This window comes from Carlito syrichta, unplaced genomic scaffold (assembly GCF_000164805.1).
Source record: "Carlito syrichta isolate Samal-C Ts95f unplaced genomic scaffold, Tarsius_syrichta-2.0.1 Scaffold309812, whole genome shotgun sequence".
Lineage (NCBI taxonomy): Eukaryota > Metazoa > Chordata > Mammalia > Primates > Tarsiidae > Carlito > Carlito syrichta.
In genome coordinates, this window is record NW_007253908.1 from 187,560 (window position 1) to 211,887 (window position 24,328).

At 42.9% G+C, this 24,328-nt stretch overlaps 1 protein-coding gene across 1 annotated transcript in view; it reads right to left on the reverse strand.

Moving 5' to 3' along the window:
* The window catches only part of MCCC2 (methylcrotonoyl-CoA carboxylase 2), a 64,096-nt gene that overhangs the window by 34,280 nt on the left and 5,488 nt on the right, over positions 1-24,328 (reverse strand). Inside the window, exons 3-5 of the mRNA XM_008067882.2 lie at positions 21,954-22,055; positions 8,911-9,038; positions 7,396-7,508 (exon numbers count right to left, since the gene is read on the reverse strand). Of these exons, the coding sequence (XP_008066073.2) occupies positions 7,396-7,508; positions 8,911-9,038; positions 21,954-22,055 (343 nt within the window). The remainder of the gene's footprint in view (positions 1-7,395; positions 7,509-8,910; positions 9,039-21,953; positions 22,056-24,328) is intronic.

The following is a 24,328-nucleotide window of genomic DNA, read 5'->3' on the forward strand; positions in this document are numbered from 1 at the left end:
CCCCGCCTTCCTTCCTAAGTGACAGCAACTCACTACATTGCCAGGCTAAACTTGAACTCCTGGGCCCGAGTAATCCTTCTGCCTCAGCCTCCCAAGTAGCTGCTCTTTCCCTCTCACAAAGCACGGGGATCCCAAGACCAAACAGCACAGACAACTTTTCATGTCCCAAAGCATTCATTTGTGAGACAACAAAGACCTTACATAAGGCCACACTGGACAAGGTTTACTGGACAAATGATCTGGAACCCTAGAAAGAAAACTGTACGCATTTTCCACCAAGAGGATACTAAAAAGACATAAGACACATGACCAAACTTTTCTAACCAGGCTCAGAGGTATAGATTTGGCTTGTGCTGGAGGTACAACACAGGCATTCGGGCCAGGAAAGACATTACAGGGACTTCATCTGCCTCAGGACAAAGGTGAACGCCAAAGAACACCACTGAGAGGTGACATTCCATCCAGTCACCAGTCTGGGACAGGGACAAACCAAGAAATCTCTCTTGCAAAGTGAAGAGGACCATGGTGATTCTAAGACCTGAATCAAGAGCAAGAAAGCAGTGAGAAGGCTGAGAATGAAATGTAACTGAGAGTAACAATACATGTCATCACCTCCACAGAAGGCGCAAGCAAAAAAGTAAAAAGAAATGAGACGCCACAAAACGAAGTAATCATCTGGAAAGCCCTCAGACAAAATTTCATTACCCTCCAGGTCTTGCCTAAACAAATAGAGACTGGTTCTCATTGTACCAAAAACCAATTACATACAGTAGGTCTGCAGCCTGCCCTACAGAAAAGGTCTCTGAGAGGAGTCAAGGGGTTTCATACCTAATTCAGAAAAGCTATGTAAACTCTAGACCTCTATTCTTCCACTGAAAAATTGTAGAATACTATCCAGTTCAGAAGAATACTGTGATAAGTGTAATATAACTTGGAGGGGGAAAACAGTTCCAATGCTTGATAGAAAACCATTAAAAATGTAATAATATGACTTTTTAAATCTCTCATCTTACTTGTTTTTCAATTCAAAGTAATTTCTGGAAAGCAGATACTACCTGTATCACATTTTTCCTGCCTCTGTCTGAAAAGTCACCATTAAAAAATAAAAGTCACAAAATACACATCTCAAATCAACAGCTGTCAAGAATTTAAGAACATTATCAACTATACTGACTGGTCAATACTGCTGATTCTACAGTAGTCATGCTTATCTGTGCCAACTGGCAGGCTTAAATGCACACAGAATACAAAAGTCAGTCTTACCCAGAATTTCCTGTTTCTACCTCAACCTTTTTATAGGAGAGTTTCAAAGCAGTCAGAGTGGCTTCATTTCTCCCAGTCTCTATCCATCTCCATCACAGGTTGAAATGCATTTTTAAAACAATGAGGTACTTAGTGGTATGCTCCTGTAGTCCCAGTCAATTGGGAGGGTAAGAAGAGAAGACTGCTTGAGCCCAGAAGGTCAAGGTTGCAGTAAGCTATGATCACACACTCGCACTCCAGCCTGGGCCATAGAATGAGACTCCCCCATCTCAGAAAATTAAAACTAAATAAATAAAATTAACCAGGTGTGGTGGCATGCACCTGCAGTCTCAGCTACTCAGGAGGATGAAGCGGAAGGATCACCTGAGTCCAGGAGGCTGAGGTTTCAGTGAGCCATAATGGTGCCACTGCCCTTCAGTCTGGGTGACAGAGTAAAATTCTGACTCAGAAATAATAATAGTAACAGGTCAGGTGCAGTGGCTCACACCTATAATCTCAGCATTTTGGGAGGCCAAGATGGGAAGATTGCTTGAGCCCAGGAGCTCAAAAACAGCTGGGCAACATAGTGAGACCTTGTCTCACAAAAATAAAAAAAATTAGCCAGGTATGGAGGTGCACACCTGTTAGTTCCAGCCACTCAAGAGGCTGAGGTGAAAGGATTATGTGAGCCCAGAAGGTCAAGGCTGCAGTGAGCCATGATGGTGTCACTGCCCCCCAGCCTGGGCAACAGAGTTAGACTCTCACTCAAAATTAAAAGTAATAATAATAGGCTAAGCCAAGGAGGGAGAAGGAAGGAGGTAAGGTAAGAGAGAAGCAGAGAAACCCGAGAATACTTTTAAGCACATTTTCAAAAAGAAGAGCACACAGGCAGAAAGACGAAGAAAACAAGGGAAAGGTCCAAGGAACGGCAACTCAACATGGCTAAACGAATGATGCCTATTCCAGAAGAAATAAACTCTTAGTGCTAACAAACACACCAGCAAGAGAGGTGGCTCACGCCTGTGGTTCCAACTATTTGGAAGGCTGAGGTGGAAGGATCACCTGAGCCCAGCAGGTGGAGGCTGTGGTGGCTGTGAACATGAGACGCCAACTCAAATTAAAAACAAAACAAGCCGGGCTCCGTGGCTCAGCCTGTCATCCCGCGCCTTTGGGAGGCTGAGGTGAGTGGATGGCCTGAGCCCGCGGGTTCCAGACCCGCCTGGGCAGCGAGACCTCATCTCTACAATCAATCAAAAAATCAGCCGGGCGTGGTAGCGCGCGCCTGTAATTCCGGCTACTCGGAAGGCTGAGGCGGAAGGATCGCTGGAGCCCAGCAGGCAAGACTGCGGCCACTGCATGCTAGTGCCAGAAGCGGCCACTGCACGCTAGTCTGGGTGACCGAGTGAGACTCCAACTCAAAAAAATAAAAAACAAAAACAAAACAAAAAAACACACCTTGTTGCTGATGTAGTGAGGCTTACAGTGAGACATGAGAACTGATGCACCAGAGCAAAGGCCAATCTACAGCAAACTAGACAATCACAAAGGCGTGAAAATAAACGGCAACAGGAAACCTAAAGAAAACAAGTACTAAGGTCCCACTTCTGAGCAGGATTCCAAATCACACTTTATTTTATTTTATTTTTATTTATTTATTTATTTTTTAGTTGGAGTCTTACTCTGTCGTCCAGACTGGAGTGCAGTGGCCGCTCCCGGCCACCACAGCCTCGACCTGCTGGGCTCCGGCTATCCTTCCCCCTCTGCCTTCTGAGTGGCTGGAACTACAGGGGCACGCTACCACACCCAGCTAATTTTTTATTTATTGTAGAGATGAGGTCTCACCAAGTTGCCCAGACAGGTCTCGAACCCGCGGGCTCGTGCAATCCACTCACCTCGGCCTCCCAAAGTGCTGGGATTACAGGCTGAGCCACCAAGCCCAGCCCCAAATCGCACTTTAAAAGCAGCAACACAGAAACCACAACCAGGAGTCTTAGTCTGCTTTCTGCTGTTGTTATAGCATACCTGAGACCAGATAATTTATAAAGAAAAGAAATTTCTCTCTCTCAGTTCTGGAAGCTGAGAAGTCTAAGAGCATGGCACTGGCACCTGATGAGGGTCTCCCCATGGCAGAAGGACAGAAGGCAGAAGGGCGAGAGAGAGGACAGAGAGGACAAGGCAGGAAAAGGGGACCGAGTTCCTGTAATAATGGCATTAATCCATGCATGAGGGCTCCACCTCCCAAAGGCCCCACCTCTTGGCACCACCCCAGTGGCAACCAAGTTTTGAACACATGAGCTTCTGGGGGATACATTCAAACCATAGCACAGGGAAATGAAAAAATGCCAAAGATCATGGCATCAGGCCATAGATTTGGAGAAGAACCAGGAGAAGTATCTTCACGGCGTGAGAGTCACAGAAAGACTGCTGGACACCAGCATACCAAGTCTTTAAACTCCAAAATCAAATAAGGAATCCTAAAATATCCCATAAAGGGAAAAAAGATGAAACAGAAAAGAATACAAAAATAAGTAGCTAGTTTAACTATCTTTTCTCCGTGAGAGCAAAAGAAATGTTTGAAAGTGGGAAGCTCGGGAGGAAATCTGTCCACATTTTTTTGGGTTAAGGTCTCACTCTGTTATCCAGGCTGGAGTGCAGTGGCACGATCACGGCTCACCACAGCCTCGCCTTCTGGACTCAGATGATCCTTCTTCCTACAGAGATATAGGAAATAAGAGAGAGATGATTGTCAATAGAGATGCTCCTAGAAATAAGTGGATAAATGGATTTACAATGGGTAAGGCAAATAACATTAATTAAAAACCAACCTAGGGCTGGGTGCAGTAACATACCCCTATAATCTCTACTCAGGAGGCTAAGGCAGGAGGATCTAGAGACCAGAAGTTTGAATTCAGCCTGGGCAACATAGCAAGACCTCAACTCAATTAAAAAAAACAACAACAAACCTTTGAGAGAAACAGGAACTGAATCTGAATAAGGAAGCTAGTTCTTATGACTAAAATGAATACATAACATAACTAGAATTACAAGTGACTGATTTATATAATAAACTATAAAAAATTGTTTTTATCAGTCACTTAAGCCAAAGTATTTAATAATAAAACAAGTAGTAAAGTTAGTAAATAGAGGCCAGGCATGGTGGCTCACACCTATAATCCCAGCACTTTGGGAGGCCAAGGTGAGAGGATTGTCTGAGTCCACGGGTTCAAGACCAGCCTGGGTAACTTGGTGAGACCTCATCTCTACAATAAATCAAAGAAAAAATTTGCCAGGTGTGGAGGCACGTGCCTGTAGTTCCAGCTACTTGGAAGGCTGAGGCAGAAGGATCGCCTGAGCCCACCAGGTCAAGGCTGTGGTGGCCATGAGTGTGCCACTGTACTCCAGCCTGGGCAACAGACTCCAACTCAAAAAAAAAAAAAAAAATCAGGATAGGTACTACGGAGACTCCATATACAATAACAGCTAGAAATTTCCTTTTAAATTCCAAGAGGTTCACAAAAATATAGGAAAGCAAACTTTAAAAGTCTAAACTTTCTATTTAAGTGAAACAGAAAAAAATAAATGCTAAAAGAAGTAGCTCAGTTAAAGAAACACTAATGCTAAATTTTTTTTTTTTTTTGAGTCAGATTCTCACTCTGTCACCCAGGTTGGAGTGCAGTGGCACACTCACGGCCACCACAGCCTCGACCTGCTGGGCTCAGGCAATCCTTCCACCTCAGCCTTCCAAGTAGCTAGAATTACAGGCACGAGCCAACACACTTGGCTAATTTTTTTTATTTAATGTAGAGATGAGGTCTCACCAAGTTGCCCAGGCTGATCTCAAACCTATGGGCTCAGACAATCCTCTCACCTTGGCCTCCTGAAGTACTGGGATTATAGGCTGGGCCACCGCGCCCAGCCTAAAATTTTTTATAAACAAAAATAAAATAGGTGAAAGAAAGATATTCAATCAAATGCCCTTCAGACATATTGGATTTTGTTACAGGCAGGTATTGCTTATTCAAAAAATATGTACATTTTTAATTCTAAAAAAGTTTGACTTTTAAAGCACTTCAAACTTTAAGTTCAAGGGACGAGAGACCCCACCTGGCTATATTTACCAGCACAATGTCTGGCATACAGCGGATCCTCTATAAATATTTTTTAAAAGTTGGTTGCCTTTTTATAGTTTTCCCAGAAGCTTCATGGGCAGAAAGAGCAAAGACTAAGCATGTGAGATGGTGAAGGTCATAGGGGGCCAAAGAGTGGCTCCCCAAAAGACATGTCTACACCTGCATCCTCAGAATCTGTAAAGTGACCTTTTTTGGAAAAGAGATCTTTGCAGGCTTAACTGAACTAAAGGCCTTGAGATGAGATCACCTGGGATTACCTGGGCGGACCCTAAACCCAATGACAACTGTCCTTGGAAGAGAGAGAAGAGAGGAGACCCAGACACACAGAGGAGGCCATGTAAAGAGGGAGGCAGAGAATGGAGAGAGGCAGTCACGGCCAAGGGACCACCTGGAGCCTCCAGAGGCTGGAGAAGACCAGGAACAGACTCTCCCTGGAAGTGCAACCCTGCCACTGCCTTGATTGCAGAGCTCTGGCCTCTCTCCAGAACTTGAGAGAATAAATTTCTGTTGTTTTAAGCTACCTCATTTGTGGCCATCTGTTACAGCAGCCACAGGAGACTAATAAAAGGTCAGCTACATAAATTAAAATACCAGATTAAATGGGCTAATTTCCTCGATGAAACCGATGACCACAATAAGACTCTCACACAGGATGATGAAAGGGCCATCTGGGTGAGAGGAAGCAAAGCCGAAGTTTCTACTTAGGCGAACAAAGCACAGAGGCAGGCAAGGTCACTGGGGCACAGAGAAATACACAACAGACAACCACAACCCACTGCATTAGTAGAAAACTAAAAAGAGATACAGTCATTGCAAGTTAAGACTAGTTAGAATATGAATAAAAATATCATAAACTTAAGAAATCCAATAAGGAAATGGAAACCAAGAATAAGCATCAGTATCATGAAGTACTTCAACCAAGCAAAAAAGACCACAGAATAATAAGATAAACAGCTCGTTAAGGTCTTAACAAGTCTTGACATGTGGTCAAACTCACCGCAGATCATTTTTCTAAAGGAATAAAACAGTTCAGACACCACAGGTGTCCCTGTCAACCTTATTCCTTTCTCCTCCCTGAGGCAACCCTGGTTCTAACACTGAGTGTAACATTCCCAAGTGCAGGTTTTGTTTATGTACAAGTAATACATAGTATGATTGGATGTATTTGACCTTTAATACGTGGTAAGTGGCTATATATTTATTCTACCATTATTTTACTCCACATATTTCTTTGAGACCTACTTATGTTTTTGGATGCAATTTTAGTGCACTCATTTTCACAGTTAAACATTGCATTATTAATCTCCCATTGACTGGGTACGGTGGCTCAAGCCTATAATCCCAGCACTTTGGGAGGCCGAGGTGAGAGGACTGCCTGAGCCCGCAGATTTGAGACCAGCCTGGGCAACATTATGAGACCTCGCCTCTACAATAAATCAAAAAATTTGCTGGGTGTGGTAGCGCATGCCTGTAGTTCTGGCTACTTGGAAGGGTGAGGCGGAAGGATCATTGGAGCCCAGCAGGTCGAGGCTATGGTGGCCAGGAGCGGCCACAGCACTCCAGTCTAGGCAACAGAGTGAGACTCCAATTCAAAAACAACAACAAAAAAAGAGATCCTCCCACCTCAGCCGGCCCAATAGCTAGAATCACTTGGCTCTTTTTTCTTTTTTCTTTTTTTAAACGTACTAGGTGTTGCTAGTCTCTTGCCCAGGTTAGTCTAGAATTCCTGGCCTTAAGCAATCCTCCTGCTTCAGCCTTCCAAAGTGCTGGGGTTACAGGTGTGAGCCACCACATTCAGGCCCCTTCTTTTTAAAGCCTGTTTTCCTTGGGTAAATAACTTTTATAACAGTATAGGAGTATTTCTATAATTATCAAAAGATTCTAAGCAGGGACAATTTTAAGATACTTTCTGTGGGAAAAGATTAAATTCTGTATTAAACTGTTTCGTTTTTAAGTCATCCCAGAGTGCCTAATTAACAAAGGCATTTGGAGCAAAAAGCAACACTGTAATATGAAAAATTACCTGTGTAATATTTTTAGAAGACATAATTGCCTGATTATAGAATATGCGGCCAAAGTGATCTCGATCTGGAAATACATCTGCTTGTCGAGGTAAGTTTGCTCCTCCGGAATCAACTGAAGACAAGGAAAATTAGAAAAATAAGCACATCTCTAGGAACAAAATAGGTTACACACAGGGAGACTTGTATTGATGATATCATCAGTTCTTAATTACATTCACAAAAAACTTGCCCTGTCTTGCCAAACTATTTCCAGAGCCTCTTTCTCCAACCCTCTAATATAGCCAAAAGGAATCGCTGTTTGCCCCAAGCCCATTAGGCTTTCCTGCCTTTGTGCCAAACTCTCCTTGAAGTGTTTAGGACATTCTCTTCTTCTAGATCAGCCGAAGGTCCAGAAACATCATAAATTTTTTAGTCAGCTAAGCTAGAAAAGTATCTTTCCCCTTTTTAAACCAATACAAGAACCATCTATAGAATTCATGTGACAATTTATACACAGTGCCTTCTAACACTGTTTCTACTGCAGACTGCAGTGATGGATACATATGTCAGCTAAATTCAAAACAAACTTGTTACTTTATAGCTGTGTGAGGAGAGGTGTGCTTCCTATGCCTCAGTGTGCTTCCTATGCCATTCTATGCCTCGGTTTTCTTACCAACGAAATGAAGATAACAAAAGCAGCTATCCCATATACTTGTCATTAGGATGACATGAAACAACATATGTAAGGCATTTAGTTCAGAACATACTGAGAGTCTACCACCATTATATCTTTTATCATCATATCCTGTCTCCAATTCATTACAAGCTCACCAAAGACAGAAACAACATAATCCTCCTCACTGTACCCCTGATGGTGTCACACAGCACCTGCAAGCAGCTGGGTCTCATTTGCTGATTTTTTCTATATGCAAAGCAGTTCACATTGTGAGTCAACCAGGTAATTCAATTTCCTGGGATGAGAGGGACCCTGCTGCATCAGCACCTGTCGAATACTCACAGAAGTGATCAATGTGTGTTGGAGTTTTACCAAACTAAACTAATTAGATCCAAGAGGTACCCATTTTAAACCGCTTTGCTTTGAGGTTATTTCTGATATACCCTTTGATTCATATGTATGTTCATTTCAAATATAAATTTACTTTCATTGGAAATTAAAGTTGAAATTACATCTGCTCAAATTATGTGCTACATAAGCATTTAACACGTACCTGGCACTCAAGAGACCTATAAATATGAGCTATCGGTCTTCCATAGTTTGAACCCACAATAATTAACAGAGAAACAAAACGTACAGAAGAAACAAATCTCTGCACATATAGAGAAAAAGCTGCCACGGTTTTCTTGTTCACTTTCCCCTCTAGAGTGTTCAGCAAAGAACATGCATTTCCTTTGCAATTATGGGAGAAATCAACAGGCTTTTAAAATACCTGTTGACAATGTCATCTATGTAGCCTCTAAGCAGTCTTGCATTTTACCAGCTAACAGCAATTGATTTTACAACTCTCATGACTTGCCCAAGTAGATGCAGGGGAGCCTGTTTTGCAGCGCAATCTCTTGGGCCCGTAGATGTTTCTTCACCGTCACTGGATAGTAGGTACCTCCTTTGACAGTGGCATCGTTGGCAACAATCATGCATTCTACTCTGAAAGGCAGAAATGTCATTGGAGAGAGAATATGAGAGATGTCTTCAAGATTGAAAGCCAGTTATGCTCATTACGAGACACTCCAAGATGATCTTCAACTTCTAGTACATATCACCAATTTCACTCATTAGCTGACAATCTTAGGATATAAAGGTAGCTTTAATCAGAGGTTCACATACACATTTATATAATACAAAATGATTACTTTTAACAAGTTTACAAACTGACACTTGATTTTTAAAGAATCATCAGTCCTATTTAGTAGTACAAAAATAATAAACTAGGCCAGATTTCATAATTGTTCTTTGAATGAAAGGGTCCTAACAAAATAATAATAATACCAAAAAAAAAAAAAATCCAAGTCCTAAGAATAAGGAATTCCCTCATAATAAGCCTTCTAGGTTTCCTTTTAGAAAGGTAATTTGGGCTGGGTGCAGTGCTCACACCTGTCATCACAACACTGGGAGGTGCAGGAGAGAGGACCACATGACGCCAAGAGTTCAAAATCAGTCTGGGTGACATAGACCCATCTCTACAATAAAACTTTTTTTAAAAAAAAGAAAAACTAGAAAGGTAATTTACAAAAATGAAAACTAACCAGTCAAGAGGACTAAGATTTGTTTTTCATATATTCAAAGTTCTTTAATGTTACACACACACACACACACACACACACACACACACACACACACACACACACACACATATATGGTTTTTGGGACGGCAGTGGCATGACCACAGCCTCGACCTCCTAGGCTCAAGTGACTTTTCCACCTCAGCCTCCCAAGTAGGTAGGACTATAGGTGTGTATAACCACGACTGGCTAACTTTATAAAAATTTTTTGCAAAGACAAGGTCTTTGCCTAGGCTCTTCACAAATTCCTGGGCTTAAGCAACCCTCCGCCTTGGCCTCTCAAAGTGCTGGGATTACAGGTGTGAGTCACTGTGCCTGGCCATAGCTATATGGTTTTCTATAAAACTAAAAGACGTCTATAACACAACAATTACCTTCCTGAAAAGTCACAATGAATGCAAACTCCAAAATAATACACTGAAAACATATGAAAGGTAAAATAAGTCATCAACAGTGCTCTTCTCACCAAAACCAGTTTATTGGATATGAGGACACAGGTAACAAAGAGAGAAGCAGGTGAAGACAGCTGGTCAGGGAAACTGTACAGCACTGCCAGAAAACTTAAGGTCAGAGGTTCACTTGAAATTGGAGACAATAAAAATATGTGTTCTTCACACAACCCAATTTTATCCATATTTATAATGTTTTTGTTATCTCATTGTATATTGTCTAGAGCTCTAAAGAGTAACTCATTGGGCTAAGCACAGTGCTCCCAATGCTTTGGGAGGCCTAGACAGGAGGATTGCTTGAGCCCAGGAGTTAGAGACCAGCCTGGGCAACATAGCAAGATCTTATTTCTACAAAAACTTTTGAAAAAGTTAGCTAGGCAGTGCGGTACACACCAACAGTCCTAGCTACTCAGGAGGCAAAAAAAAAAACAGGAAGATCACATGAGCCCAGGAGTTCAAGGCTGCAGTGAGCTACCATCACAACACCACACTCGAGCCTGGCAAGAGAGTGAGACCATGCTCTACATGCATGCACACATGTACACACACACACACACACACACACACACACACATACATACCCCAAAAACAACAATAAAGAGTAACTCATTGAATCCCTGTTAAAAATAGAGGACAGCAACTGAACATCCAGCGGAGGGCTGTGTTGTGCTTCTGATATGAGGACGTGAGGCTAGCAGGACTCACCAAAAGACAAACAGGCCTCTTCTTGGAGCATACGTTTCAGGCACTAGGTCATATGAAGCCTTTTTCTACATGACAAGGAGCACTGCACAGAGTGGAACGTAAACGTGTAATGACTTTACCGTTAAACAAACTAGACTGAAGAGGAACCTTAGACTCATGGCGGCGGGTTCTGGGGGAACCCAGCCCTCCAGAGTGCATCCACACCTCCCTGCCGGTAGGGGCAGCATTAGGAAGCCTAAGAAGCTCCAGTACTGGAAGAGGCCGAGTGGAGAAGTCACCCGGAGCTAGAGGGAAATTATGGTCCTGCTAGGTATTCGACCTTGGATAAGAGACATAGCCACATTTGCTTGTCCACTGAAAGGTCACAGACGTGTCACAGAACACAAAATAAAACGAGCTCTCAAAAGTTCTGCATTGGTTTTGCCTGCCCAGCATCTGTTATTTTGGCAGCAGAACTGAACTTTCAGAAACTGCCTCTTCTCTATCTCTGGCCCACATGGGTCAAGTGGGACTGACCAGAGCCCACCCTGGAAAGTGGACGCATGGACCAGGCTTTCTACTCAGAGCCTGAGGCTCAGCAATGGGTGCAGAACCTGAGCCTAAGCCCTTGGGACCTCCCCTTCCACTGCAGCTACTAAACTTACAGGATGCAAACTTGGGACTGCCTGTGACCATCTCTCTGTCTCTGGGTTTGGAGAGCCTGCCTAGGATCAATGCCTACACAGAGCAGGACTGGGCCAGCAGCAGAAAACAGCTGTGAGCTGGTCGGACCATCTGGGCTCCTAAATCCAGCCATGCCCAATCTCATCAGAAAAGAGAGTCAATGAGTTCTCTTTTTGTGCTTAAACTCATTTGAGCAAACCCAGTCATTTGTCAGAGAAAGAGTACTGACAATATAAAGTGTTCAACCACATTTTAAATTTAAGAATGATCCATTTAAATTATTAAAAAGTTCTGGTTATTGATATTCACAGAGAACAACTTGAGAGTCTGAAAAGATTTTTTATTACAGAGTTTAAAATTTGCAGTTATAGCTGGGCTTGGTGGCTCAGCCTGTAATCCCACGCTTTGGGAGGCCAAGGTGAGTGAACTGCCTGAGCCCGCGGGTTCAAGATCCACCTGGGCAACTTGGCGAGACCTCGTCTCCACAATAAATCAAAAATTAGTCGGGCGTGGTAGTGCGCGCCTGTAGTTCCGGCCACTTGAAAGGTTGAGGCAGAAGGATCGCAGGAGCCCAGCAGGTCGAGGCTGCGGTGGCCGGGAGCCGCCACTGCACTCCAGTCTGGGCGACAGAGGGAGACTCCAACTCAAAAAAAATAAAATTAAAAAATTGCAGTTATATTACACAAGGTTGTGCTCTGGTACCTAAATCTCAATTTGGTATCACTGTGGGATAAGGAGTATCCACCCTCAACTACAAACACAAAAGCTAGAAAAAACATTTTTATATAAGCATGACACAGCTTCACTGCCTCATTCTGGAAATAACTGCACAGATAACTTGGCTAAATTCACTGCTATCATTCATTCATTTATTCAACAACAACAACAAAAAAAGCTAGAACAAAAAAGCTAGAAAAACTAAAAAAAAAACATTTTTATATAAGTATGACACAGCTTCCTCTGGAAATAACTGCACAGATAACTCGAACCGTAAATTCATAGCTGTCATTCATTCATCTATTCAACAAATATTTTTTCTGTCCCTTCTATGTGCCACATCCCATTCTAGGTACTAAGGATGTGAACAAGAAGGGCAAAATTCCTGATTCCACAGAGAGTCTGTTCCAGTGGGAGGACCATTAGGAGTAGCAAACAACAACTAGGTCAGCAAACACACAAAGTAGTTTCTGCTTCTAAGTGCTATGAAGATATAATATAAGGTAATATATAGGATAATTACAGTACTAATTATTACAAAACAAGGTAAAAGATACAACAAAACAAGGTAACTGTGGTGGGGGCCTTGTTACACTAGAACAGTCAAATAATAGTAACAGCCTACTTACCCGGCACTTACTCTGTACTAGGTACTGTTGTAGACTTTAGATATATGACACAGCTCATTTTAGAGGGGAAACACGCTCAGAGAAATTAGGCAACTTGCCCCAAAGCCACTAACTAATAAATGGTGAAGCCAAGATTTAAATCCAGGTAGCTTCACTGTAGAGTGCATGCTTCTAAGTGCAAAGCCTAGGAAAATCTGAATGGAGACGAGAATGATGAGAAGGAACCAGTCATCCAAAGAACAGTTTGTGCAGACGAAACAGCTTGAGTACAGGTCTGAAGCAAAAATGAGTTTAGCGTGTTCAAGCAACAGCAAGTACCAAGGTGGCTCAAGTGTAAGTAAAAGGGTGAGGTGAGAGAAGTAGAGAGAGATCAGGTCCTATGGGACTTCATAAACCAAAGTTAAGGAATTGGACTTTGCCAGAGAGAAGGGCTGCAGCTCAATCACTCTTTAGCTGGTTTTATTTGTGGCACTGGCAGTCACTGATGTGAAACTGGTTTGCAAATTAATCCCATACAAGATTTCTCATTAAATGTCTTGGTGTCTCCTTTGGAATTTATCATGAAGCCTGTGACATATAAGAAGTACATATTTGGGCTGGGCATGGTAGCTCACGCCTGTAAACCCAGCACTTTGGGAGGCCAAGGTGAGAGAATTGCCTGAGCCCAGGGGTTTGAGACCAGCCTGGGCAACCTGGTGAGACCTCATCTCTATAACAAAAATAATAATAATAATTAACCGGGCATAGTGGCATGTACCTGTTGTTCCAGCTACTTGGAAGGTTGAGGCGGAAGGATTGCCTGAGCCCAGCAGGTCGAGGCTGCAGTGGCTGTGAGTGAGCCACTGCACTTCAGCCTGGGCAACAGAGTGAGACTCTTATTCAAAAACAAAGAAGTACATATCCAGGTACACAAGCCCCACACTGTTTCTGGAAAAACCTTCTAAAACCCTTGCAATTTCTGAGTGATGAAGTTACCTGTTATTCCTAATAAGCCCCTTTGAACGATCCCTGAGTGTATGCTAATGAGGTGATTCTTGGGGATGGAAGCTGATTGCCAGAGAACCAATCATGGGATTAAAGGGTTGAAACTTTCAGCCTCACTCCTGACCCCTGGGGAAGAGAGGGAAACTGGACTTTGAGTTAAATCACTATGGTCAAGGATTTAGTCAACCATGCAAGCTTATATAACAAAAGCTCCGTAAAAACCCTAAACAACAGGGTTTAGAGAGCTTCCAGTTTGGTGAGCATGTGGTGGTACTGGAGGTGGCGCGCCTGGAGGGGGTCCTGCCTGCGACCTTGCCACCCTCTCCATTTGGCTGTTCCTGAGTTGTGTCCTTTCTAATCAACTAGCAAACATAAGCCATTGGTTCCCTGAGTTTTGTGAATCACTCTGGCAAATTATTGAATACAGGAGGGAGACATCAGAGCCTCTGATTTATAACTAATGAGACAGAAATGCAGGGAGCCCAGATTTGGAGCTGGCATCTGAAGTGGGGGCCAGTCTTGTAAGACTGAGCCCTGAGCCTGTGGGTTCTGTCCTAACTCTGGGCAGTTAGGACAGAATTGAGTTAGTCGGACACCAGTTGGTGTCCACCAAGACCTGGAAACTGGCTGCTGTGGGAAAAACCTCCACACATTTGGTGTCAGAAGTGTGTGGGAATACAGAAGAAAATATAGTTTTTCTATTTTAGAATTAATACCGATATCCAGCACTATCCCAAAGTGTATAAAAGAGCAATAAAGATAAAAGGGAGTTGAATGACTTTTTCAATGGCCTAGGCTCTGAAAAATACCTGGAAGGAACTGTCAACAACCATGTTGAAAGGAACAGATCTTAGCTCACAACTGACTGTGCACTCTCTCACGGATCTCTTGAGGAACGACGTGTTTCTCTCCCTCTTCTAGTTTCTACACAGCTAAGTCATGATCCTAAAGCATGAAGGGGGTAACGAAAGGGAAGACCTTGCTCTTTTCAGCTCCAGGATGTAATAAAAGACTTACAGTGGTCTCACAGGATTATTATTCATGTCAGCGGTGCAGACTTGAGGCCTGACAGCACAGAGCCACATTCTTAGGCCATTAACAGCACAATAAGATTCCCCTTCATCTGAGGCTTCGTTTTCTGCAGTTTCAATTACCTGAGGTCAACTGCGGTCTGAAAATATTGATGGAAAATTCCCAAAATAAACAATTTGTAAGTTTTAAATTGCAGGCTGCTCCATCCCACGTGGGACATGAATCTTCCCTCTGCCCAGCATCTCCACGCTGAATCCACCCCCCAGCCATTAGTGACTCAGCAGCCATCCCAGTCATCGCATCCACCGACAGAGCCTCTCAGTGCTTGTGTTCAAGTCACCATGATTTTATTTGACTGTTCTCTGTTATCATTGTTAGGAATCTCTTACTGTGCCTAATTGATTAAACTTATCATAAGCATGTACAGAATAAAAACACAATCTCTCCAGTATATATACACATACATACATACGTGTGTGTGTGTGTGTGTGTGTGTGTGTGTGTGTGTGTGTGTGTGTGTGTGTGCGTGTGTAGAGAGAGCGAGAGAGAGAGGTCTGTAAATGTTTGGGTTTAATAGGGTAGTCATTTTAGGAAGTATTATATTATTCCTAGCTTAAGACTAGGAATTTTGTCTCCTAACTTGAGTCTTATTTTTCATTTATGCTGTCTACTGCTATTTCATGACTCTATAAGCAGATCCAACTATTTTTTAAATGGGGGGGGTGCGGATAAATGAAAGCAAAAATAAAAAACCTGATACACTTATACAATAGTGAACAAAGAGGCTGTTATTATCAACCTACCTTTTAAAAATATTTGTATCAACAACCATTAAAAAATTATTCCACTTAAATATTGTCACTTCCAGGAATTGAAGAAATAACTTAAAACAGGAAAACACTATGAACAAAGATATTCATTTACTACACTGTGCTTTAGAATGACAAAAACTGATGAGCACACAAATGTCTAACAATAATCACCAACTTATCGTACAAGACAAGCCAACAGAAGTTATAAATATCAAAAAATGCTTGCTTAAACTAGTAAAATAGTGAAGCACTAAGTGCTATCTCTGCTATGATCTTAACTACATAAAATGTATATCAAGAAATATTTGCATACCTACTTCATGCCAGACAGTGGTCTGGTACCGGAGCTGAATAAGACAAATCCCTGTCCTTAATGAAACATACATTCTCATGGAGGGGGAAGACAGTGAAGACACCAACAGATGAGTAAACAAGATCAATAGTGCACGATAAGTACCAAAAAGGAAATAAACAGGGAGTTGTGAAAGACTGGTGAGGCGGGAGCTTGGTCCAATGGGAACATCTAGAAAAAGTTCTGAAGAAGGGATATCTGAGCTGAACAGTAAAGGAAAATCAGAAGTCAGCCACTTCGCGGGGGGCAGAAGCAGAAAAGTCCTGGGTAAGAAAAGGTTAGTGGGTTCAAAACCATCAGAAAGCCAGTGAGGCTACAAAAAAGTAGTAGAAAATTAAGTCAGCTGAAGAGACACAGGAGTCAGATTATGCAGGACCTTGTAGCCATCATAACATATACATAAGATAATTTTATTCTAAGAAGAGCCAGGTGCAGTGGTGCACACTATAGTCCCAGCTACTCTGGGGCTGAGGTAGGGATCACCTGAGCCCAGGAGTTGGAGGCCAGCCTGGGCAACATAGGGAGACCCCACCTCTAAAATCAAAAAATAAATAAATAAGAACAATGGGAAACCTCTGAAGGGCTGTAAGCATAATCTGATGTACATTTTTTTTTTTGAGTTGGGGTCTCACTCTGTCTCCCAGACTGGAGTGCAGTGGCATACTCCCAGCTACTGCAGCTTTGACCTGCTGGGCTCCGGCGATCCTTCTGCCTCAGCCTTCCAAGTAGTCGGAATTACAGGCGCATGCTACCACACCCGGCCAATTTTTGATCTATTGTAGAGACAAGGTCTCGTCAAGTTGCCTGGGTGGGTCTCGAACTCGCAGGGCTCAGGCAATCCACTCACCTCAGCCTCCCAAACTGCTGGGATTACAGGCTGAGCCACTGAGCCCTGCCTGATGTACATTTTTTTAAAGATCATTCTGGATAGTATGTGAAAAACTGATCCACAGGGAAGCAGAAGTAAGGAGGAACTGGTAGACCAGTTAACCAGCTACTACTGTAAGGTAAGAGCTGAAGTAGCCGGGTGTGAAGCGATTGGTATCAGTGGGAATAGGAGGAATGGAGGCCCTTAAGATAGATGTCTGGGTGGGTCCAGCAGGATTTCCTGAAGAAATAGAGGATATGGTCAGTAACCAGAGAAACAAAAAACAGTAAGGTGATAGGTCGATCATGTTAGATGATAAAACTGGGGTAAATGTTTTTTCCCCTCTGATTCTAAAGCTTGTTAATTTTGCAATATTTCAAAATATCTTCTTTATATTGAATAAATTCTCATCATTTCTTTCCTATCCACATATCCTACCGTATACCACTAATAATAATTTTGTAAATAGTCATCATTAATTTATTAAGCCATTACTATGTACCAGGCACTGTTCTAAACAATACATGACTCATTTAACCTTCTCATTCAGTCTTCACAACCTACTGTTATCTCACTCGTGATTGCTGATGTGAATTTACGTCATTCCAAGTTCTGTTCCTGGTTGCCACTGACGTGAGCTTACGTCTTTGAAAATTCTGTTTCTGAATGCTGCAACATTGTCATATGTATGTGTTGTTATATTTTGCTTGAAAATGAATAGTGAGGCAAGGAGAAAGTTAACTGAGATAATTACCTAACATCAACTACGCAATGCTGTTATTGATTTACATTGTCGGTAGAAATTGCAAGTTGGTTATTATTTTGTTGTGATTAGGGTTGTATACTTGTATTTTGGTATTTCAGGGCTTTCATACTTCAACATTAAAGATAATTTGCCATAATTATGGAAAATGAAAATATATGTCGATGAGATTTCCGAGGTCAAAGGTGAATCCAGTGAACTTATTAATGATGAGACAGATAGTGATGTAATGATGCAATGTAAACTAGGAAATGTATATATAAAATACATATTTCGGTTTATAATTCAAATAAAAATACAAAGTACAGAATGCTAGTCAGAGTGGTGTCTCAGGCAAATACTGGATACATCTGCAGTTTTCAGCTGTATCATAACAATTTAGAAAAGATCATTGCATTGTGTTTAACAACAGAAGTTTGCGGCAACCAGCTTCAGATTTTTTTTATTTTCACTCGCTCTCAGTACTAGGAAACTGAAAAATTTGCCTATCACGAATATGTTATTACTCCATTTTATATTGCATCATAACTTACAGATGAGAAAACTGAGGTATGGAGAGGTCAAGCAATTCGCTGAAGGTCAAATGGCTACAATGATGAAGCCAGAATTTTGGCCAAGGTTGATATCTCCTGAATCTGGACAATTCCCAAGTGCAATTCAATTATCTTACAATTTGAGAACATTATAAACAGAACAAGGCACAAAGCAAGAAAATAAGACTATAAAGCATAAAATATAATAAAATATTAGCATCTACACAGGGAAAAAAGGTGGAAGAGCATGTTCCAATGTGTTGACAGTCATTACAAATGGAAGCATCATTAAGAGTAACTATCCACCAGGCATGGTGGCTCATGCCTGTAAACCCAGCACTTTAGGAGGCCAAGGCAAGAGGCTTGCTTGAGTCCAGGAGTTTGAGACCAGCCTGGGCAACATAGCAAGACTCTGTATCTACAAAAAAAAAATTAGCTGGGCATGGTGGCACACACCTGTACTCCCAGCTACGCAGGAGGCTAAGATGGAAGGTCTGCCTAAGCCCAGGAGATCAAGGCTACAACCAACCACAATCAAGGTAGAGACACCAACTCAAAAAAAAGTAAGTAACCATCTTACCTAACTATGTAGTTCTATGATGTATGGATTTGGTTTAATTCTGCATTAAGCTCATCATTTTAAAAAGTTGACTTTTAAGGGTCCCCATAAGACTCCACACTGGATGAACATTAAGCAGAGCTATGGGGGAGGCATGGGGCCATGAGAGAAATTTGGGGATAAAGGAGGGAAGCGAAATCCAGGAAGAAGCAACCACGGTGAATGGTCGCAGTCACCCTCCCTGGAAGGCTGGATCATGGGGAGAAGTTGAAGGAACACATACCAAAAACATATAAACCAGCATTTTGAGTCAAAAGCAACTGTTCCAGCTCAGAATGTCTGAGATCAAAGCTGAGCTTTCCCGTGGCTTGTTCTTAGCAAGTTATTTAACTCCCTAAGGCTATTTCTTTATCTGTAGGATGGTGATGACTACGATAGTCTCAATTTCACAGAGCTGTAATAAGGGTTAAGGCAAGTATGGATGGGAAGTGTTGACTACAGTGCCTGGCACGGTAACTACATGATAAATGTGAGATCACACAAAAACACAAGGGGGACCCCAAAAAAACCAGAATTTATTTATTAAAAATTGTGTATTTATTCTTACGTGTTTAAACTTTAGTCACCTAGCCGGGCTCAGTGGCTCAGCCTGTAATCCCACGCCTTGGGAGGCTGAGGTGAGTGAATTGCCTGAGCCCGTAGGTTCGAGACCCACCTGGGCAACTTGGTGAGACCTCATCTCTACAATAAATCAAAAAATCAGCCAGGTGTGGTAGCGCACGCCTGTAGTTCCAGCTACTTGGAAGGCTGAGGCAGAAGGATCGCCGGTCGAGGCTGCGGTGGCTGGGAATGGCCACTGCACTCCAGTCTGGGCGACGGAGTGAGACTCCAACTCAAAAAAAAAAGACTTCAGTCACCGTTAAAGTACTCTCCAATTGATGCAATCCACCTATCGAGACACTTTTTTTTATGTCACTACTTTAATTTCCAAACAAAAAAACCATGACACACAACATCCAATCTTGTCAAATTAGGGGGGGATGAGGCCCTTGTTTCCTGCCTTAGACCAGGAGAAAAACAACACTAGACAGCAGAGGGAGCCAGGTGGGACTGGGCCACCCAAGGGTGGGAGCCATGGGAACACTACACAGAGAGCAACAGATAGAACCTCTGCATCGACTTCTTCCAAGCAAGATGCAGCCTCATCACCCCTGGGGGCAGGGGGGTCATCTCATCAGGAACAGTAGTCCTGGGCTCCTCGGCTGTCACTTCATCTTCAGCAATGCCAAGGCCCAGCTTGATCATGCAGTAGATGTGGCTGGAGTGCATCCGGGGATCCTTTAGGGAGAAGCCAGAGGACAACAGAACAGTTTCAGACAGCAGCACCACCAGGTCCTTGACAGACCTGTCATTCTTGTCCACCTCTGCATTCTGTCATGGTCTCCAAAATGGGGCGGTCAGGGTTGACCTCCAGGTGCTTTTGGGCTATCATGTAGTCCATCATCGAGTGGCCCCGAAGGGCCTGGGCTTTCAGGATCACTCCATGTTGGCTGTCTGGCCACAGGTGCTGGTCACAACGCAGCAGGATGAAGACACAAGCCTATTGGAGACTGTGGCCTTCTCAACTTTCTTATCCAAGATTTCTTTCATGAGCTTGCAGAGGTTCTCAAACTTCGCCTTGCTCTCCTCCATTTTCTTCTTCTCCTCCTCATCCTCGGGAAGCTCCAGACCCTCCCTGGAAACAGAGACCAGGCTCTTGCCATCAAACTCCTTGGGCTGCTGCGCGCAGTATTCATCAGTAGGCTCCGTCATGTAGACCACCTCAAAGATCCGTTTCCGCAGTCACTTCACAAACACAGAGTTGGCCACCTGCTCTTTGCTCTCACTGGTGATGACTTCTGGAGACACTTTTTCCACTGCTCAAAACAGTTTTTGAACTCATCAATTTTGATGCCTTTTAATGCTTCTGCAATTTCTTGTTTCATCTCTTCCACACTGGCAAAATTTTTCCCTTTGAGTCCTTTGAGGACTTTTTTAATCCAGGGAAACAAAACAAAGTCACTTGGAGTGAGATCAGATGAATAGGGAGGGTAGGCACAGGGGTCACGCCATTTTTGGTCAAAAACTACTGAACACTCAGCATGGTACAGGCAGGCCCACTATCACAGTGGAAGAATCAGTCACCTGTTTTGCCACAACTCGGGATGTTTCTTCCACAATTCAGGATGCAACCTTCTCAAAACTTCCACATGAAAACTTTGATCAAAACAGCTGACCGTTTGATCCAGAGGAACAAATTCCGAGTGTACTACAAGGAGCCCATCCTCCAAAAGATAATTCTGTTTTTTTTGAGAGCCCCACCTCGTATATACAAATAAATTCAACTTCTAGCAATCTAGATGTTCTAAGTCTACTGTGGTTCACAAACTGTGGCACCCAAGAACTTGGAGGACTTGCTGGACCCTGCTCCCTGTGCTTCTGATGTCGTATTTCTGGGGAAGACCCAAGAATCTGCTTTTCTTTTTTTTTGGTTTTGTTTTTTTTGAGTCCGAGTCTCCCTCACCCACCCAGGCTGGAGCGCAGTGGCACACTCACGGTGGCACCACAGCCTTGACCTGCTGGGCTCAGGAAATTCTTCCACCTCAGCCTTCCGTGTAGCTGGAACTACTTGGCTAATTTTTTGATTCACTGTAGAGACGAGGTCTCATCAGGTTGCTCAGGCTGGTCTCAAACCCTGGGCTCGGACAATCCTCTTGCCTCCCAAGGTGCTGGGATTACAGGCATGAGTCGCCTCTCAAAGTGCTGGGATTACAGGCATGAGCCACCGTGCCCACTGAGAATCTGCATTTCTAACAAGCTCCCACTATGCTAATTCTCCCTGGGGGAACACATCTGGAGAACTACTCCTCTAAGACAGTGGTTTTCACTGCAGGTGTGCAAGCTATCACCTGTGGAGTCTTTGAAAACTATACATGCCAAGCCCACACCTGGAGATTCTGATTATGTAGGGAGGTCTTTTCTGGGGTTTTTCCCCTTCTTGTTTGTCTCTAAAGCTCCACATGTGAATCTAATACAGGTCTGAAAAAGATGCTTCGGTTCTAAATAATACAAATAGCATAAAACTTGCATACTAATATGCAAAGTGAGCACTGGATGCCTAGGTCTCATCAAAGTCTTCCTGACTCACATTATTGAGCATAGGTAGAATACTCACCCTGATATTCTTCCAATGCCAGTAATAATGCCACCTGCAGGGACCTCTTCATTGCCATATAACTGGTAACCTGCAAACTGGGATAATTCTAGAAAAGGAGACCTGAAAGGAAGAAAGAATTTTGCTTGGATCAATGTCATTTAAAAATACACATTTAAACAGTTAACGCATGGGAAAGAAAAAGAGTTCTCTTTAATGGGACAATGTTTCAAATATGCTTGTTGAACATAAAATCTATTTTCAAAAATCTAAAACTGGGCATGGTGGCTTACATCTATATTCCCAGCTACTTGGGAGACTGATGTGGAAGGATCACCTGAGCCCAGGAATTAGAGACCAGTCTGGACAACGTATCAAGACACCATTTCTTATAAAAAAAAAAAAAATCTGGTGTGACTATTTTAAGGATTGGTATGGTATATTCATACAATAGAATGCTAGATACTTATTTCAAAAGATGAAGTAATACCAATGTGCTTATTAATACAGAAAAAGAATGGCAGTTAACATTTGTGTAGCACTTCTCATGTGCCAGGCTGTATTCTACAGGCTTTAGAAACATTAATTCGGCCAGGCACGGTGGCTCAAGCCTATAATACCAGCACCTTAGGAGAAGAAATAGGAGGATCACTCTTGAGCCCAGGAGTCCAAAACTAGCCTGGGCAACAAAGCAAGATCTCGTCTCTACCACAAAAAAAAAAAAAAAAAGCAACATTAACTCATTTACTCCTTAGAACTACCTCCTGAGACAGATTCTATTATGATCCCCATTTACTGATGAGGAAACTGAAACACAGAGAGAGTAAGTCACCTATCTAAGGACACACAACAAGTAAGTGGCAGAGTTGGGAGTTCACATAAATCCTACCTCATCTCCACATTTATAAACAATCTGGCCCCAGGGACCAGGCTCTTAACCACTGTATTAGTCTACCTCTCACTAATTACGTGGTCAAGATATATTAAGTGGAAGGAAGAGGGATTGTCTATAAACACATTTAGTATGATTTCATTTTTGTTTTAAAAAATGTCGGTGTCTGATACACATATGCATAGAGATGTCTAGAAGGATCTATACTAGGTGTGAACAGTGCTTGTCTCCTGATTGGATATGTGTGCACATGTCATAAGGAAAAATACTTCTGGAATTTTTATTTACCCCTCTCTCCCCACATCAATCCTTCAGGAAATCCTGCTGGGTTGGCTCTATGTTCACAATACATGCAGAACTCACACTCTCACCACCTCCACTATGACCACCCTGGGCCAACTCCCTCAAATCCCTGCATGTCTACCTTTGCTGCCCACAATCTACTTACAACACAGCAGCCACGATAACTCTTCAGAAACATAAATCAAAGCCAAGTGCAGAGGCTCACACCTGTAATCCCAGCACTTTGGGAGACAGAGATGAGAGGATTACCTGAGTTCAGGGGCTCAAGACCAGCCTGAACAACATGGCGAGACCTCATCTCTACAGTAAATCAAAAAATTAGCCAGGTGTGGAGGTGCATGCCTGTGGTTCCACCTACTTGGAAGGTTGAGGTGGAGATCACCTGAGCTCAGCAGGTCAAGGCTGTAGTAGCCGTGAGAGAGATTCTAACCCAAAAAATAAAAGTCAGATAGTGTCTAATCATCTCCTGCTCAAAACCCTATATAATAGCTCCCCGTTTCTCTCATGGTAAAAGCCAAAGCTTTCATGATGGCCTATGAGACTACGCAATCTGACACATCCCCTGCTGCTCTCACTTCCCTCGCTCCACCCCAGCCACACCGGCCTGGCTATTCCTTGAGCACATTAGCACACTCCCAGAGCCTTTGCACTGGCTCTTCCCTCTGCCTGCAACACCCTTTCCCAAGATACTTACATGGCTCGCTCACTCTCTTCCCTCCTTCAAATCTTTGCTCAAACGTCATCTTTTCAATGAGGCCCAGCCTCACCACCACACTGAAAATTGCAACTCATCTTTCTCTCCCTTACCCTGGTTCTACCTTTTCTTTTTCCTGTGACATCCCACCACCTTCCAACATACTACAGAATTTACGGTGTTTATTGTTACCTTCCAGCTCCTCATGCTCCTGATGTAAACTCCAGTAGGGCAAAGATCTTTCTCTATTTTGTTCACTGATGTACCACTAGTGCCTGGTACAATGCCTGACACTCTCAACAAACACATGTTGTTGAATCTTACGATAAGAACTGGAATCCAGGCTGGGTGTGGTGGCTCAAGCACTTTGGGACATGGAGGCGAGAGGATTGTCTAAGCTCAGGGGTTTGAGACCAGTCTGAGCAACATAGCAAGACCTTATCTCTACAATAAATCAAAAAAGTAGCCGGGCATGGTGGCACGCGCCTGTGGTTCCAACTACTTGGA